The 14,525-nt window shown below is 34.4% G+C and overlaps 1 protein-coding gene across 3 annotated transcripts in view; it reads left to right on the plus strand.

Moving 5' to 3' along the window:
• The window catches only part of GCC2 (GRIP and coiled-coil domain containing 2), a 66,596-nt gene that overhangs the window by 18,743 nt on the left and 33,328 nt on the right, over nt 1-14,525 (plus strand). For all 3 annotated transcript variants that reach the window (XM_078444333.2, XM_078444332.2, XM_060610204.3), the window contains exons 10-13: nt 555-674; nt 3,433-3,597; nt 3,896-4,000; nt 4,875-5,037. In XM_078444333.2, the coding sequence (XP_078300459.1) occupies nt 555-674; nt 3,433-3,597; nt 3,896-4,000; nt 4,875-5,037 (553 nt within the window). The remainder of the gene's footprint in view (nt 1-554; nt 675-3,432; nt 3,598-3,895; nt 4,001-4,874; nt 5,038-14,525) is intronic.

Consider the following 14,525-nt stretch of genomic DNA (forward strand, 5'->3'; position numbering starts at 1 on the left):
AGGTCAGCCTGGGCATTTTGTTCTTGAGTAGGGACCAACCAAAAATATCAAAATTCCATTGGTTTTAGAGTCCAAAAAATGGCAAACATCTTGCCACAGAGAGTGAGACACTGATTGTATGAAATATCTTCCTATGTCCTTCCATTAGCACTTATACCTTATATTAGGCCAGGCCTGAAACATTTCCCTCATCACAATTCTTTAGGTGGAGTTAATAGGCCACCAGGTTAAGCTTTTTCTCCTCCCTCTTTAAATTTTGTTTATGTTACAGGAGTTTATTTTTATTGGTGACTAGAATATATTTAACTTGCTGGTACTGTATAAATGTAAAATCCTTTTGCCCTTTAATAGTTCCATCCCATACTAAAGTCCTCTGAACTATGTTAATTTTATTATACAGTGCCAATTAGATGTTCGGTCAAATGTTGAACTTAGCTAAGTGTTTTAAACTTCCAGAATGGACTCAAATGTTATATCAAGATGGTTTGGTAATATAGTCTGATTGGTCAAATGTATAATCGTCTCAAGTTAAATCCTTTTGTTTTTTATTGAAGAATCTTTTATTAGAATATGATAAGCAGTCAGAGCAGTTGGATGTGGAAAAAGAGCGTGCTAATAATTTTGAACATCACATAGAAGAACTTACAAGACAATTAAGGAATTCAACTTTTCAGGTAAAAAAATTTTGTGGAGGTATAATTGACATACAACATTATATTAGTTTAGTTTCAGGTGTACATCATGATTTGCATATATTTTGAAGTCTGGTTAACACCTATCCATACGTAGTTACAGAATTTTTTTTCCTTGCAATTAGAACTTTTAAGATTTACTCTCTTAACAACTTTCAAATATTCAATACAATGTTATTAACTATAGCACCATGCTGTACATTTCATGACTTATTTATTTTATAACTGGAAGTTTATAACCTTTGACTGCCTACACTTATTTCACCCACCTCCACCCTGTGCCTCTGGCAACCACGTATTCTATGAGCTTAGTTGTTTCGTTTTTTTTTTTTTAATTGCACATATATGAGAGATCATATGGTATTTATCTTTCTCTGATTTATTTCACTTAGCATGATGCCCTCAAGGTCCATCCATGTTGCCACAGATGGCAAGATTTCATACTTCTGTATGGCTATATGGCCAAATAATATTCCATTTTATATATACACACACATACACATACATACATACATACATATACCACATGTTTTTTATCCATTCATCCATCAGTGAACACTTAGGTTGTTTCCTTATCCTGGCCATTGTAAGTCATGCTGCAGTAAACGTGGTTGTGCATATATCTTTTTGAGTTAGTGTTTCTATTTTCTTCGAATAAATACCCAGAAGTGTAATTACTGGGTCATATGGTAGTTCTGTTTTTAATTTTTTGAGAACTTCCATAAGGTTTTCCACAGTGGCTGCACCAATTTACATTCCCACCCCTTTTCTCCACATCCTTGCCAACAACTTGCTGTTTCTGTTTTTTTGATGATAGCCATTCTAACAGATATAAGATGATATTTCATTGTGGTTTTGATTTGCATTTCTTTGATAATCAGTGATGTTGAACATCTTTTCGTGTACCTGTTGGCCATCTGTATGTCTTTGAGAAAATGCCTGTATAGATATTCTGCCCATTTTTAAATTGAATTGTTTGGTTTTTTGCTTTTGAATTGTACAAGTTCTTTATTTAGGCTGTTAACCCATTATCAGATATAAGATTTGCAAATACTTTCTCCCATTCAATAGGTAGCCTTTTCATTCTGTTGATGGTTTCCTTTGCTATAAAGAAGGTTTTGAATTTGATGCAGTCCCATTTGTTAATTTTTATTTTTGTTGCCTTTGCTTTTGGTATCAGGTTCAAAATATCATTGACAAGACCAGTGTCAAGGAGCTTACTGCCATTGTCTAGGAGTCTTATGGTTTCAGGTCTTACATTCAAATCTTTAAACCATTTTAAGTTAATTTTTGTGTAAGATGAAGGTAGTGGTCCAGTTTCATTCATTTGCATGTGGACATCCAACTTGTCCAACACCATTTATTGGAAGAGACTGTACATTTCTTATTGTATATTCCTGGCTCCTTTGTCATAAGTGAATTGACCATATTATCATAGGTTTATCTCTGGGCTCTTTGTTTCATTGATCTGCATGTCTGCTGTTATGCCAGTACCATACTGTTTTGAGTACTATAATTTTATAATATAGTATGAAATTGGGGAGCATGATAGCTCCAGTTTCATTCTTCTTTTTCAAGATTGCTTTGGCTATTTGGGCTTTCTTAGGTTCTGTACAAATTTTGGGATTGTTCTAGTTCCCTGAAAAATGCCATTGAATTTTTCATAGGGATTGCATTGAATCTGTAGATTGCTTTGGTCAGGATAACAGTATTTGGACTTTTGAAAAATATTAATTCTTCTAATCTATGAGCATAGAATATCTTCCCATTTATTTCTGTCATTTTCAATTTCTTCCATCGGTGTCTTAAAGTTTTAAGTCTTTCACCTCTTTGAATTTATTACTAGGTACTTTTTTTCTTTTTGATGCAGTTTTAAGTGGGATTATTTATTCTTAATTCTTCTTTCTGATAGTTTGTCATTAGTGTATAGAAAACACAACAGATTTCTGTATATTGATCTTGTATTCTGCAGTCTACTGAATTCGTTTATTCTAACAGTTTTTTGGTGGAGTCTTTAGGGTTTTCTATACATAGTATCCTGTCATCTGCAAATAGTGACAATTTTACTTCTTCTTTTGTAATTCGGATGCCTTTTCTTTTTCTTGCTTATTGTTGTGGCTAGGACTTCTAATACTATGTTAAATAAAAATGTCACAAGTAGGAATCTTGTCTTGTTCCTGATCTTAGAGGAAAAACTTTTCACTATTGAGTATGATGTAGTTGTGGGCTTGTCATATACGGCCTTTATTATGTTGAGGTACATTCCTTACACACCCACTTGGTTGAAAGGACTTTTCAGGTAATTTTAAATTGAGTAAAAGCAAACATGAAAATTGTAATAAATCTGTTTAAATTTCAGTATTTTTGCATAAAAACTTTTAATTAAAATTAATATAAACTTAATTTCATTTTTTTTTTCCCCCTGTTGGGGGAAGACTATGACAAAACAGCTGGCAACTCTCCTGTCTTATCTACTACTCTAATCTCAGCTCCCTGGGGTATTTTTGGTTTTGTTTCTTTTTTGCTTTTCCTCTGCCAGTGCTTGTGGTCTCTTGTAATGTTTGCCAAATTTATTTTAACAATAGTGTTTTAAACTTCTTCTCGATTTTATATTATGTGGAATTGGTTTTGAAATCTTCAGTTTTCAAATTGTGCCATAATCTCATAATGTATTATTTTATTCTTCCTGTCTTGTACATTTTTTCTGCATGTTTACAGTAGTGAACATTTGTCATTCTAGTGTGAAAAATTAAATTCTGATAATGAAGATCTCCTGGCTCGTATTGAGACACTACAGTCTAATGCAAAGTTATTAGAAGTACAGATATTAGAAGTCCAAAAAGCCAAAGCAGTGGCAGAGAAAGAGTTGGAAGCCGAAAAACTTCAGAAAGAACAGAAGATAAAGGTACAAACAGTCCCATGGGATTAATTTGTTATATAGTGATATTTTTATTATATTACTTAAGTGAAGGAAAGACTATGAATACAACAGAGTTCATTAATTCCCTAATGTATGTGAACTATGAATTTGAGAATCCCAAGATATAATTTTGGGGTGCACATTTTTTAAATATTAAAAGGTTTTCAAGCTTTTTTTGTATTTTAGTATGTCAAATTCATTTTATAGACCCTTACAAATACCTTTTTTTAATGCTAGTTGGCTTGGGGGGATGAGGTGGCAATATTTTTATTTTTAATTTCAGGAGCATGCCAGTTCTGTAAATGAACTTGAAGAACTTCAGCTTCAACTTCAGAAGGAAAAGAAACAGCTTCAGAAAACTATGCAAGAATTAGAGCTGGTTAGAAAGGTAAAATAAAATACTAAATTCAAAACTAAGATCAATATTCACAGTGTTAAACTATTCTAATAGTTTAGAAAGGAAATATGTCAAAAATAAGGTTTTTGAGGTACCAAAATAATCATGTGTAAATTGTCAGCCTCAAAAAATTGCAAGTTTAACTTATTTCTCTCAGTCCTGTTTTTTCAGAAGAATCTAGGCTCAAAAATGATTAGATTTTGGTTTGATACTTCATTTTTTGTACAGGATTATTCTATGACACATGAAGATCTAATTAATGTCAAAAATGGGAATTTGTATTATACTTAAAACTTTGGCTAATTTTTCTCTACTTCTTCAAAGATGAGGCCAAAAAGAAAAGTACTGTAAGAGCTGCTTAAAATGTTAATATTTTAGGGGCACGAGTGGCTCAGTTGGTCAAGCGTCTGACTATTGATCGTGATCTCACGATTTAAGAGATTGAGCCGCACTGAGAGCATGGAGCCTGCTTAGGATTCTCTCTCTACCCCTCCCTCTCTGTCCCTCCCTGGCTCTCTCTCTCTCTCAAAATAAATAAATTAATTTTAAAAAATTTTTCAATGTTAATATTTTATAAATAAGAGCTCCATAAGTAGAACTATGAATCATGGTTAATGAAAATTATGATGAAATTCAGTGAAACTGAGAAAGTTAGATTAAACTATTAGAAAATATTTTATTTTATAAAATTACAAATTAGAAAGTACCAATTTCTAGTTTGTTCATATGTGTAAACTTTCCATATTACAGAAAAGCATAATAGAATATGTTTATTCCTGTGGCATAATTTATAATTATGCAATTAACAGTTTTACAAATCAACTGATCTACTATTTTGTGGATCTTTTATTTCTGATATGTGCAGGATGCCCAGCAAACCACATTGATGAATATGGAAATAGCTGATTATGAACGTTTGATGAAAGAACTAAATCAAAAGTTAGCTAATAAAAACAGCAAGATAGAAGATTTGGAGCAAGAAATAAAAATTCAGAAGCAGAAACAAGAAACCCTGCAAGAAGAAATGGGTGAGTAAAACAAAATTCACTTTAACTTAACAATAATTTCATCATAACAGAACACAGGGCAGCAACATTAGTTGTTCATTTCACCAGTCTTTGACTGCCAACCAGAGCTTTCACACAATACTTACTATTCTTAAGGACGAGGAGGGTTGTAAAACCATGTTTTGTTTGAATGTGTACAGTCTGCGTTGGTGAATAATGCATTCACTTACTTAAACATTTCTTAAGTACCTGCTATGTGAGTGATACAAAGGTAAGAAATGGTCTTATCCACGATTTGCTGGTTGTCAGCAGAGTAGGAACATTAAATAGCAATTAAACCTTCTTTTTAAGGTGATTACATTCCATTCTTTCCATAAAATGATTTCTCATGTATGCACCTAAAGCTCTAAATATCCCCAGGCACTCCTTCAGCCACATCTCATAAGTTGGTATGTTATACTTTTTATTCCACTCAAGATTTTTTAAATTTCCTTTGGATTTCTTCTTTGACCCATGGGCTATTTACAAGTGTGTTATTTAATTTGTTTGAAGGAATTTCAAATATCTTTCTGTTAATGATTTCTAACTGAATTCTGTTGTAGTTAAAAAACATATTCTGCATGATTTCAGTCCTTTTAAGTTTATTCAGTTTTGTATTAGGGTTCAGAATAAGATTTGTTTTGGTGAATGCTCCTTAGGCACTTGAAAACAATGTGTTCAACTGTATTAGTTGTTGGATAGAGTGTTCTAACTAATGTCAATTAAATCAAGTTAGGTGACTGTTTAAGTTTTCTGTATTTTTAATGATTTTCTGATTACTGCTTTATCAAGTATGGAGAGAGGGATGTTGAATTTCCTGAACATAACTGTGGATTTCTTTCTCTTTTCATTTCTGTTAGTTTTGGCTTCATATATTTAGAAACTCTGGAATTAGCTACATTTACATTTAGAATCATTACTTGTTCTTGGTAATTTAATTCCTCTATTATTATGAAATGTGTCTTATTATTAGTAATATTTATTTTTCTAAAGTCCACTTTGATATTAATGTAACCACTCCAGCTTTCTTTTGTTTATTGTTTACATAGCATGTCTTTTCCTATCCTTTGGCTTGCGACCTAAGTCTATAAAATACTCCTTTTAGATAGCATATAGTTGAGTCTTCCTTTTCTCTCCAAGCTGACAGTCTCTGCTATTTAATTGGAATATATAAGTCATTTATTTTTAACATAAATATTTATGTGATTAGATTTAAATCTATCTTGCTGATTATTTTCTATTGTTCTTGTGATTCATGTCCTTTCTCCTCTTTTATCTGCCTTCTTTTGAATTGATTAATTTATATGATGCTATTTTATCTCTTTTATTAAGAGATACCTATTAAGAGATAACTATACCATTGTTAGTGTTTAGTGGTGGGCTTAGGGTTTATAATATATCATAAATTTATTACAGATTACATTTAAGTAAATTATACCACTTCATATATAGTATAAGAATCTTACAGTACTGTTTGTTTCCCCATTGTTGGTCTTTGCTTTATTTTTATCACACGTTTTGCTTCACGTGTTTTTCACATGTGTTAGGAATGTAGTAACTGTGTTGTTTTTCTTTAAAAATATTTCTTTATTAAAGAGACATATGCAAACCATGGCCCACAGTTATTCATATATATATATATGTAGGTTTTTATATTTATATATTTATATATTTATATATATATATATATATATATATATATATATATATATATATATATATATATAAAGGTTTTATTGAAACATTGCCATGTACATTTGTGTGTATCACTTATGGCTACTTTCATGCTATAACAGCACAGTTGAGTAGTTGTAACAGATACTGTATCACCTGCAACACTATAATATTTATTACCTCACCATGTAAAACATTTTCCAATCCCTGTTTTAAAGAAGTAAAAAACTAGAAAAATTTTTTTTAACTATTTACCCACATATTTACCATCTCTGTTGCTCTTCATTTCATGTATATCCAGATTTCATCAAGTATGACTTTCCTTTTGCCTGAAGGACTTCCTTTAACATATCTTGTACTGTGGGCTGTAGGTATTGAATTCTGTCATGTCTTTCATCCCCAAAAAATTGCCTTCATTTTTTTCTTAACTGTAAAATTTTATTCTTTTTTTTTTTTTACATCCAAGTTAGTTACTATATAATACAACAATGATTTCAGGGTAGATTCCATAATGCCTGTTACCCATTTAGCCCATCCCCCCCTCCCTCCCACAACCCCTCAAGTAACCCTCTGTTTGTTCTCCATGTTTAAGAGTCTTATGTTTTTCCCCCTCCCTGTTTTTATATTACTTTTCCTTCCCTTCCCTTGTGTTCGTCTGGTATGTGTCTTAAAGTCCTCAGTGTGAAGTCATATGATATTTGTCTTTCTCTGACTAATTTTGCTTAGCATAATACCTTTAGTTCCATCCACATACTTGCAAATGGCAAGATTTCATTCTTTTTGATGGCTGAGTAATACTCCATTGTCTATATATACCACATCTTCTTTATCCATTCATCCATCTGTGGACGTTTGGGCTCCTTCCATACTTTGATTGTTGTTGCTAGTGCTGCTATAAACATTGGGGTGCATGTGTCCCTTCAAAACAGCACACCTGTATCCCTTGGATAAATACCTAGTAGTGCAATTGCTGGTTCATAGGGTAGTTCTATTTTTACCTTTTTGAGGAAACTCCATACTGTTTCCAGAGTGGCTGCACCAGTTTGCATTCCCACCAGCAGTGCAACAGGGTTCCTCTTTCTCTACATCTTCGCCAACATCTGTTGTTGCCTGAGTTATTAATTGTAGCCATTCTGACTGATGTGAGGTGGTATCTCATTGTGGTTTTGATTTGTATTTCCTGAAGATGAGTGATGTTGAGCATTTTTCATGTTCTGTTGGCCATCTGGATGTCTTCCTTGGATAAGTGTCTATTCATGTCTGTTGCCCTTTTCTTCACTGGATTATTTGTTTTTTGGGTGTTGAGTTTGATAAGTTCTTTATAGATTTTGGATAATAACCCTTTATCTGATATGTCGTTTGCAAATATTTTCTCCCATTCCATCGGTTGCCTTTTAGTTTTACTGATTGTTGATTTCAAATTTCATAGCATTGTGGTCTGAAATATGCACAGTATGATCTCGATCTTTTTCTACTTGTTGAGGGCTGATTTGTGTCCCAGTATGTGGTCTGTTCTGGAGAACGATCCCTGTGCACTAGAGAAGAATGTATATTCCACTGCTTTAGGATGAAATCTTCTGCATATATGTTAAGTCCATCTATCTGGTCCAGTGTTTCATTCAAAGACATTGTTTCCTTGTTGGTTTTTTGATTAGATGATCTGTCTATTGCTGGAAGTGGGGGTGTTGAAGTCCCCTACTATTATGGTATTATTATCAATGAGTTTTTTATGTTTGTGATTAATTGATTTATATACTTGGGTGTTTCCACAGTTGGCACATAAATGTTCACAATTGTCAGGTCTTCTTGGTGGATAGACCCCTTAATTATGGTAAAATGCCCTTATTCATCTCTTGTTACAGTCTTTATTTTAAAGTCTAGATTGATATAAATATGGCTACTCTGGCTTTCTTTCATTGACCATAAGCATGACAGATGGTTCTCCATCCCCTCACTTTCAATCTGAAGGTGTCTTTAGATTAAAGTGGGTGTCTTGTAAACAGCATATAGATGGATCTTGTTTTCTTGTCCATTCTGTCACCCTATGTCTTTTGATTTGAGCATTTAATACATTGATTTACAGTGAGCACTGAAAGATATGAATTTATTACCATTATGTTACTTGTAGAGTTGGAGTTTCTGCTGGTGTTCTTTCGTTCTTTCTAGTCTTTGTTCCTTTTGGTCCTTATTTTATTTATTTATTTATTTCTTTACTTACTTATTTATTTAGTCTTTTCTCCCTCAGGGAACCCCCCTTAAAATTTCTTGCAGGACTGGTATAGTGGTCACAAACTCCTTTAATTTTTGTTCGGGAAACTTTTAATCTGTCCTATTTTGAATGACAGCCTTGCTGGATAAAGAGTTCTTGGCTGCATATTTTTTCTGATTCAGCACATTAAATATATCCTGCCACTCCTTTCTGGCTTGCCAAGTTTCTGTGGACAGGTCTGCTGCAAATCTGATTTGTCTTCCCTTGTAGGTTAAGACTTTTTTTCCTTTGCTACTTTCATGATTCTCTCCTTGCCTGAGTATTTTGTGAATTTGACTATGATAGGCCTTGTTGACAGTCGTTTTTTTTTTAATCTAATGGGAGTCCTCTGTGCTTCCTGGATTTTGATGTCTGTGTCTTCCCCCAGCTTAGGAAAGTTTTCTGCTATGATTTGCTCCCATAACCCTTCTACCTCTTTTGCTCTCTCTTCATCTTCTGGGACCCCTATGATTCTAACGTTGTTCCTTTTTAATGAGTCACTGATTTCTCTAATTCTTAAATTGTGCTCTTTTTCCTTAGTCTCCCTCTTTTTTTCTGCTTCCTATTCTCCATAAGTTTGTCCTCTATATCACTGATTCTCTGCTCTGTCTCATCCATCCTTGACGCCATGGCATGCATTCGAGATTTCAGCTCAGTTACATTTTTTATTTCATCCTGACTGGCTTTTACTTCTTTTATCTCTGCAGAAAGGGATTCTAATCTATTTTCGACTCCAGCTAGTATTCTTATTTCATGATTCTAATTCTGGTCAGACATCTTGCTTGTATCTGTGTTGATTAAGCCCCTTCCTATCATTTCTTCCTCCTCTTTCTTTTGGGATGAATTCCTTCGTTTCATCATTTTCAGGGTAGAATGCCTTCATTTTTGAAAGATAGTTCTGCTGGGTATAGAATTTTATGATGTGCCTTGTTATGTTTTCTTTCCCTGTTTATATCCTGCTTGTGGTTTTTTGCATTTGTTTGCTGTATTTAGATTTTCTAGTTTTCTTCAAGTTGATCATATTTTTGGCCATTGTTTACTTTATTCTTTCTTGTTTAAATCCTCCTTCTTTTTTCCCCTGAGACTCCAATTACACACATTAGACCACTTGATATATCACCATAGATTAGTGATAATGTGTTCATTTTTTCTATTCTTTTTTCACTTTCTGAGCTTCTTTTTGGATACTTTCTAATATTAAATAGAATATAGTTTCTATTCTAGTTGTTTCTATTAGTAAGTAATTTTTAAATTCTCTCATCTCCAGAGTCTAATATTTTATTACCATCCAGTGATATTTTCTTGAGGTATTATATTTTTCATCTCCAGAAATTCCATTTGTGTTTTTTTTGTTCCTGTTTTCCATTTATCTCTTCATTATATTTTCCTTCCAGTCTTTAAGCATATTCTGTGATTTATTGTTCTAAATCTATGGATTGAATTTTTTTCTCCTGTAATCAGTAATAATTCCCTGTTTCTTTGCATGGGAAATAATTTTTTAATTGTATGTGAATTTTACATGTTGAGTGCTAGATTTTTTGTATTCACTTACAGAGTTAAACTTTGGCGGGCATTTATAGATCAGTTTTATTCTTTTGTGGCTTGTTTTTCTTTCTTTTTTTTTTTTTTTAGGACAAGTGTAGAGAGTCCTTTCATATAGATTTAGATCAGCCTCTCTACTAAAATAGGGATCTTCTAATGTCTACTGAGTGCCTATGTATTAAAGTCTCTTTACTCTGGCTGGTTGGAACAATTTATAGCCCTTTGTGAGCCCTGGGAATTGTTCCAATTATAGTTCCCTATACACTGTTCTTTCCAAAGCTATTGTTCTTTGAATCTCAGCAAGACCACTGCTCTGTTTGGGAGTCCCTTTCTGTAACACAGTCTAGAAATTGCCTTCTGACCAAAAGCTGGGACTGTAATAGGGCTCACCTTGTTTACCTTCTCTCAGGGATCACAGCTCTATAGTGCTTATTGTCTAATGTCAGAAAGCAGGATTTTTTTTCATATATTTTGTTCAGTTTTCTAATTGATTACGGTGGAAAGTAAGTCTAAGACTTGTTACTCCCAAATGACAAGAAGCAGAAGTCCCATAAAATGATTTGAGGTGGCTGCCAAGATACTACTATACAATATTTCAGATATATAAATGATGAGGAAATGAGATAAAAGCAAATGTTGAGATATAGGACTATACAGTAAAGTCAGACATAAGATCAAGACATAAAGTGTATGTTCTGTGTGCTTTTGGTATCACTTTGGTCTGCATAAATTGGCTTGGAGTTTCCCAGAAGCCATACAAAGACAGGAACATTCTCAGGTACAGGGTTTATAAGAGCCACAATATTAAAACAAATGTGATAATTGTAAGAAACATAGCTTTTCCTGGTACTAAGATGTGTGAGAGAACTTTTTTTTAAGACATTTTTATAAAAGGGGGTGCCTGGGTGGCTCAGTCGGTTAAGCATCCAACCTCGGCTCAGGTCGTGACCTCACGGTTTGTGAGTTCAAGCCCTGCATCGGGCTCTGTGCTGACAGCTCAGAGCCTGAAGCCTGCTTTGGATTCTGTGTCTCCTCTCTCTGCCCCTCCCCCACTTGTGCTCTGTCTCTCTGTCCATGAAAAATAAATAAATGAAAAAAAAAATTTTTTTAAAGACATTTTTATAAAAGAAACACTGTGTTATGTGGTCCCAGACCATAACTTGAATGGTCCCAGACCTAACTTGAATATCACACAGTATTGGAGAGCTTTTTAGAAAGCCCAGGCACAGATGTAAAGAATCAGAATCTTAAAGTGTGGGGCATTAAAATCTGTGTTTTCCAGGCATACCTGGGTGGCTTGGTTGAGTGTCTGACTTTACCTCAGGTCATGGTCTCATGATTGTGGGTTCAAACCCCCCGTTGGGGCCTGTGCTGATAGCTGAGAGCCTGCTTCTGATTCTGTATCTTTCTCTCTCTCTTCCCCTCCCCTGTTTGCCCTCTGTCTCTCAAAAATAAAAATAAATGTAAAAAAAAGGTTTTTTTAATAAAATCTGTGTTTTCAATAGTCTCATATGTGATTTTGAAGCTAATGCTACCTTAGGAATGTCAAACATCCAGAAATAGCAAAAATTAAAGCCACCAAATCAATAAATAATATTTAGTAAGAATCTCGTGTGCATGTAAGACCATTTCACAAAATGGGAGTTTTCAAATTCAGAGACTGATAGCCCAGGGGTATTACCTTACAGGATTGGCTTGTAAAGTGAAAATAAGTAAATTTAACCTTTACAATGATTGGTTATTACAATGGGGGTTCCCAGATGACAAGTTCACTTGTTTTGCACAATAAGCTAAATAAGTTTCAGTTATATGACTTAAATGGTTTTGTCTGCTCGGGGAATTTTCAAACCCAGTATCCATTTTATATTTACTTTTAACAGAAACCACTGATAATCCAGATAATCCAGATTTGTATTTTCAATGGCATCCCCACAATAAATAAAGTAACAAATCTCCCATGAATGTTTCATAATGGGTACTTCATTCAACGTGTAGCCAAATCACAGCTGAATAAATGTGATTCCATGAATAAACAAAGGAATGAAGCCACATATGCAGTGTTCTGATATCTGCCTGCATCCAGGGGGGGAAAAATAACATATTCAGATAATCGAAACGACTGTAGAGTTTCCAGCCAATTCACTATGCATGTATCTCTTCTTATATACATACCATATTTTCCAACTGTGTTCTTGGTGCAAATTGAATGGTAGAACTCTAGATTATATTCCTTCAATAAAAAATTTGGGGTTCTTTTGTTGTTGTTTTTTTTTTTTCAATATATGAAATTTATTGTCAAATTGGTTTCCATACAACACCCAGTGCTCATCCCAAAAGGTGCCCTCCTCAATACCCATCACCCACCCTCCCCTCTCTCCCACCCCCCATCAACCCTCAGTTTGTTCTCAGTTTTTAAGGGTCTCTTATGCTTTGGCTCTCTCCCACTCTAACCTCTTTTTTTTTTTTTTTTTTCCTTCCCCTCCAGCATGGGTTTCTGTTAGGTTTCTCAGAATCCACATAAGAGTGAAAACATATGGTATCTGTCTTTCTCTGTATGGCTTATTTCACTTAGCATAGCACTCTCTAGTTCCATCCATGTTGCTACAAAGGGACATATTTCATTCTTCCTCATTGCCACGTAGTACTCCATTGTGTATATAAACCACTATTTCTTTATCCATTCATCAGTTGATGGACATTTAGGCTCTTTCCATAATTTGGGTATTGTTGAGAGTGCTGCTATAAACATTGGGGTACAAGTGCCCCTATGCATCAGTACTCCTGTATCCCTTGGGTAAATTCCTGGCAGTGCTATTGCTGGGTCATAGGGAAGGTCTATTTTTAATTTTTTGAGGAACCTCCACACTGTTTTCCAGAGTGGCTTCACCAATTTGCATTCCCACCAACAGTGCAAGAGGGTTCCCATTTCTCCACATCCTCTCCAGCATCTATAGTCTCCTGATTTGTTCATTTTGGCCACTCTGACTGGCGTGAGGGGATATCTGAGTATGGTTTTGATTTGTATTTCCCTGATGAGGAGCGATGTTGAGCATCTTTTCATGTGCCTGTTGGCCATCCGGATGTCTTCTTTAGAGAAGTGTCTATTCATGTTTTCTGCCCATTTCTTCACTGGATTATTTGTTTTTCGGGTGTGGAGTTTGGTGAGCTCTTTATAGGTTTTGGATACTAGCCCTTTGTCCGATATGTCATTTGCAAATATCTTTTCCCATTCCGTTGGTTGCCTTTTAGTTTTGTCGGTTGTTTCCTTTGCTGTGCAGAAGCTTTTTATCTTCATAAGGTCCCAGTAGTTCATTTTTGCTTTTAATTCCCTTGCCTTTGGAGATGTGTCAAGTAAGAAATTGCTGAGGCTGAGGTCAGAGAGGTTTTTCCTGCTTTCTCCTCTAGGGTTTTGATGGTTTCCTGTCTCACATTCAGGTTCTTTATCCATTTTGAGTTTATTTTTGTGAATGGTGTGAGAAAGTGGTCTAGTTTCAATCTTCTGCATGTTGCTGTCCAGTTCTCCTAGCACCATTTGTTAAAGAGACTGTCTTTTTTCCATTGGATGTTCTTTCCTGCTTTGTCAAATATTAGTTGGGCATACGTTTGTGGGTCTAGTTCTGGGGTTTCTATTCTATTGCATTGGTCTATGTGTCTGTTTTTGTGCCAATACCATGCTGTCCTGATGATGACAGCTTTGTAGTAGAGGCTAAAGTCTGGGATTGTGATGCCTCCTGCTTTGGTCTTCTTCTTCAAAATTACTTTGGCTATTCGGGGCCTTTTATGGTTCCATATGAATTTTAGGATTGCTTGTTCTAGTTTCGAGAAGAATGCTGGTGCAATTTTGATTGGGATTGCATTGAATGTGTAGATAGCTTTGGGTAGTATTGACATTTTGACAATATTTATTCCTCCAGTCCATGAGCACGGCATGTTTTTCCATTTCTTTATATCTTCTTCAATTTCCTTCATAAGCTTTCTATAGTTTTCAGCATACAGATCTTTTACA

Source organism: Panthera onca, chromosome A3 (assembly GCF_046562875.1).
Source record: "Panthera onca isolate mPanOnc1 chromosome A3, mPanOnc1 haplotype 2, whole genome shotgun sequence".
NCBI lineage: Eukaryota > Metazoa > Chordata > Mammalia > Carnivora > Felidae > Panthera > Panthera onca.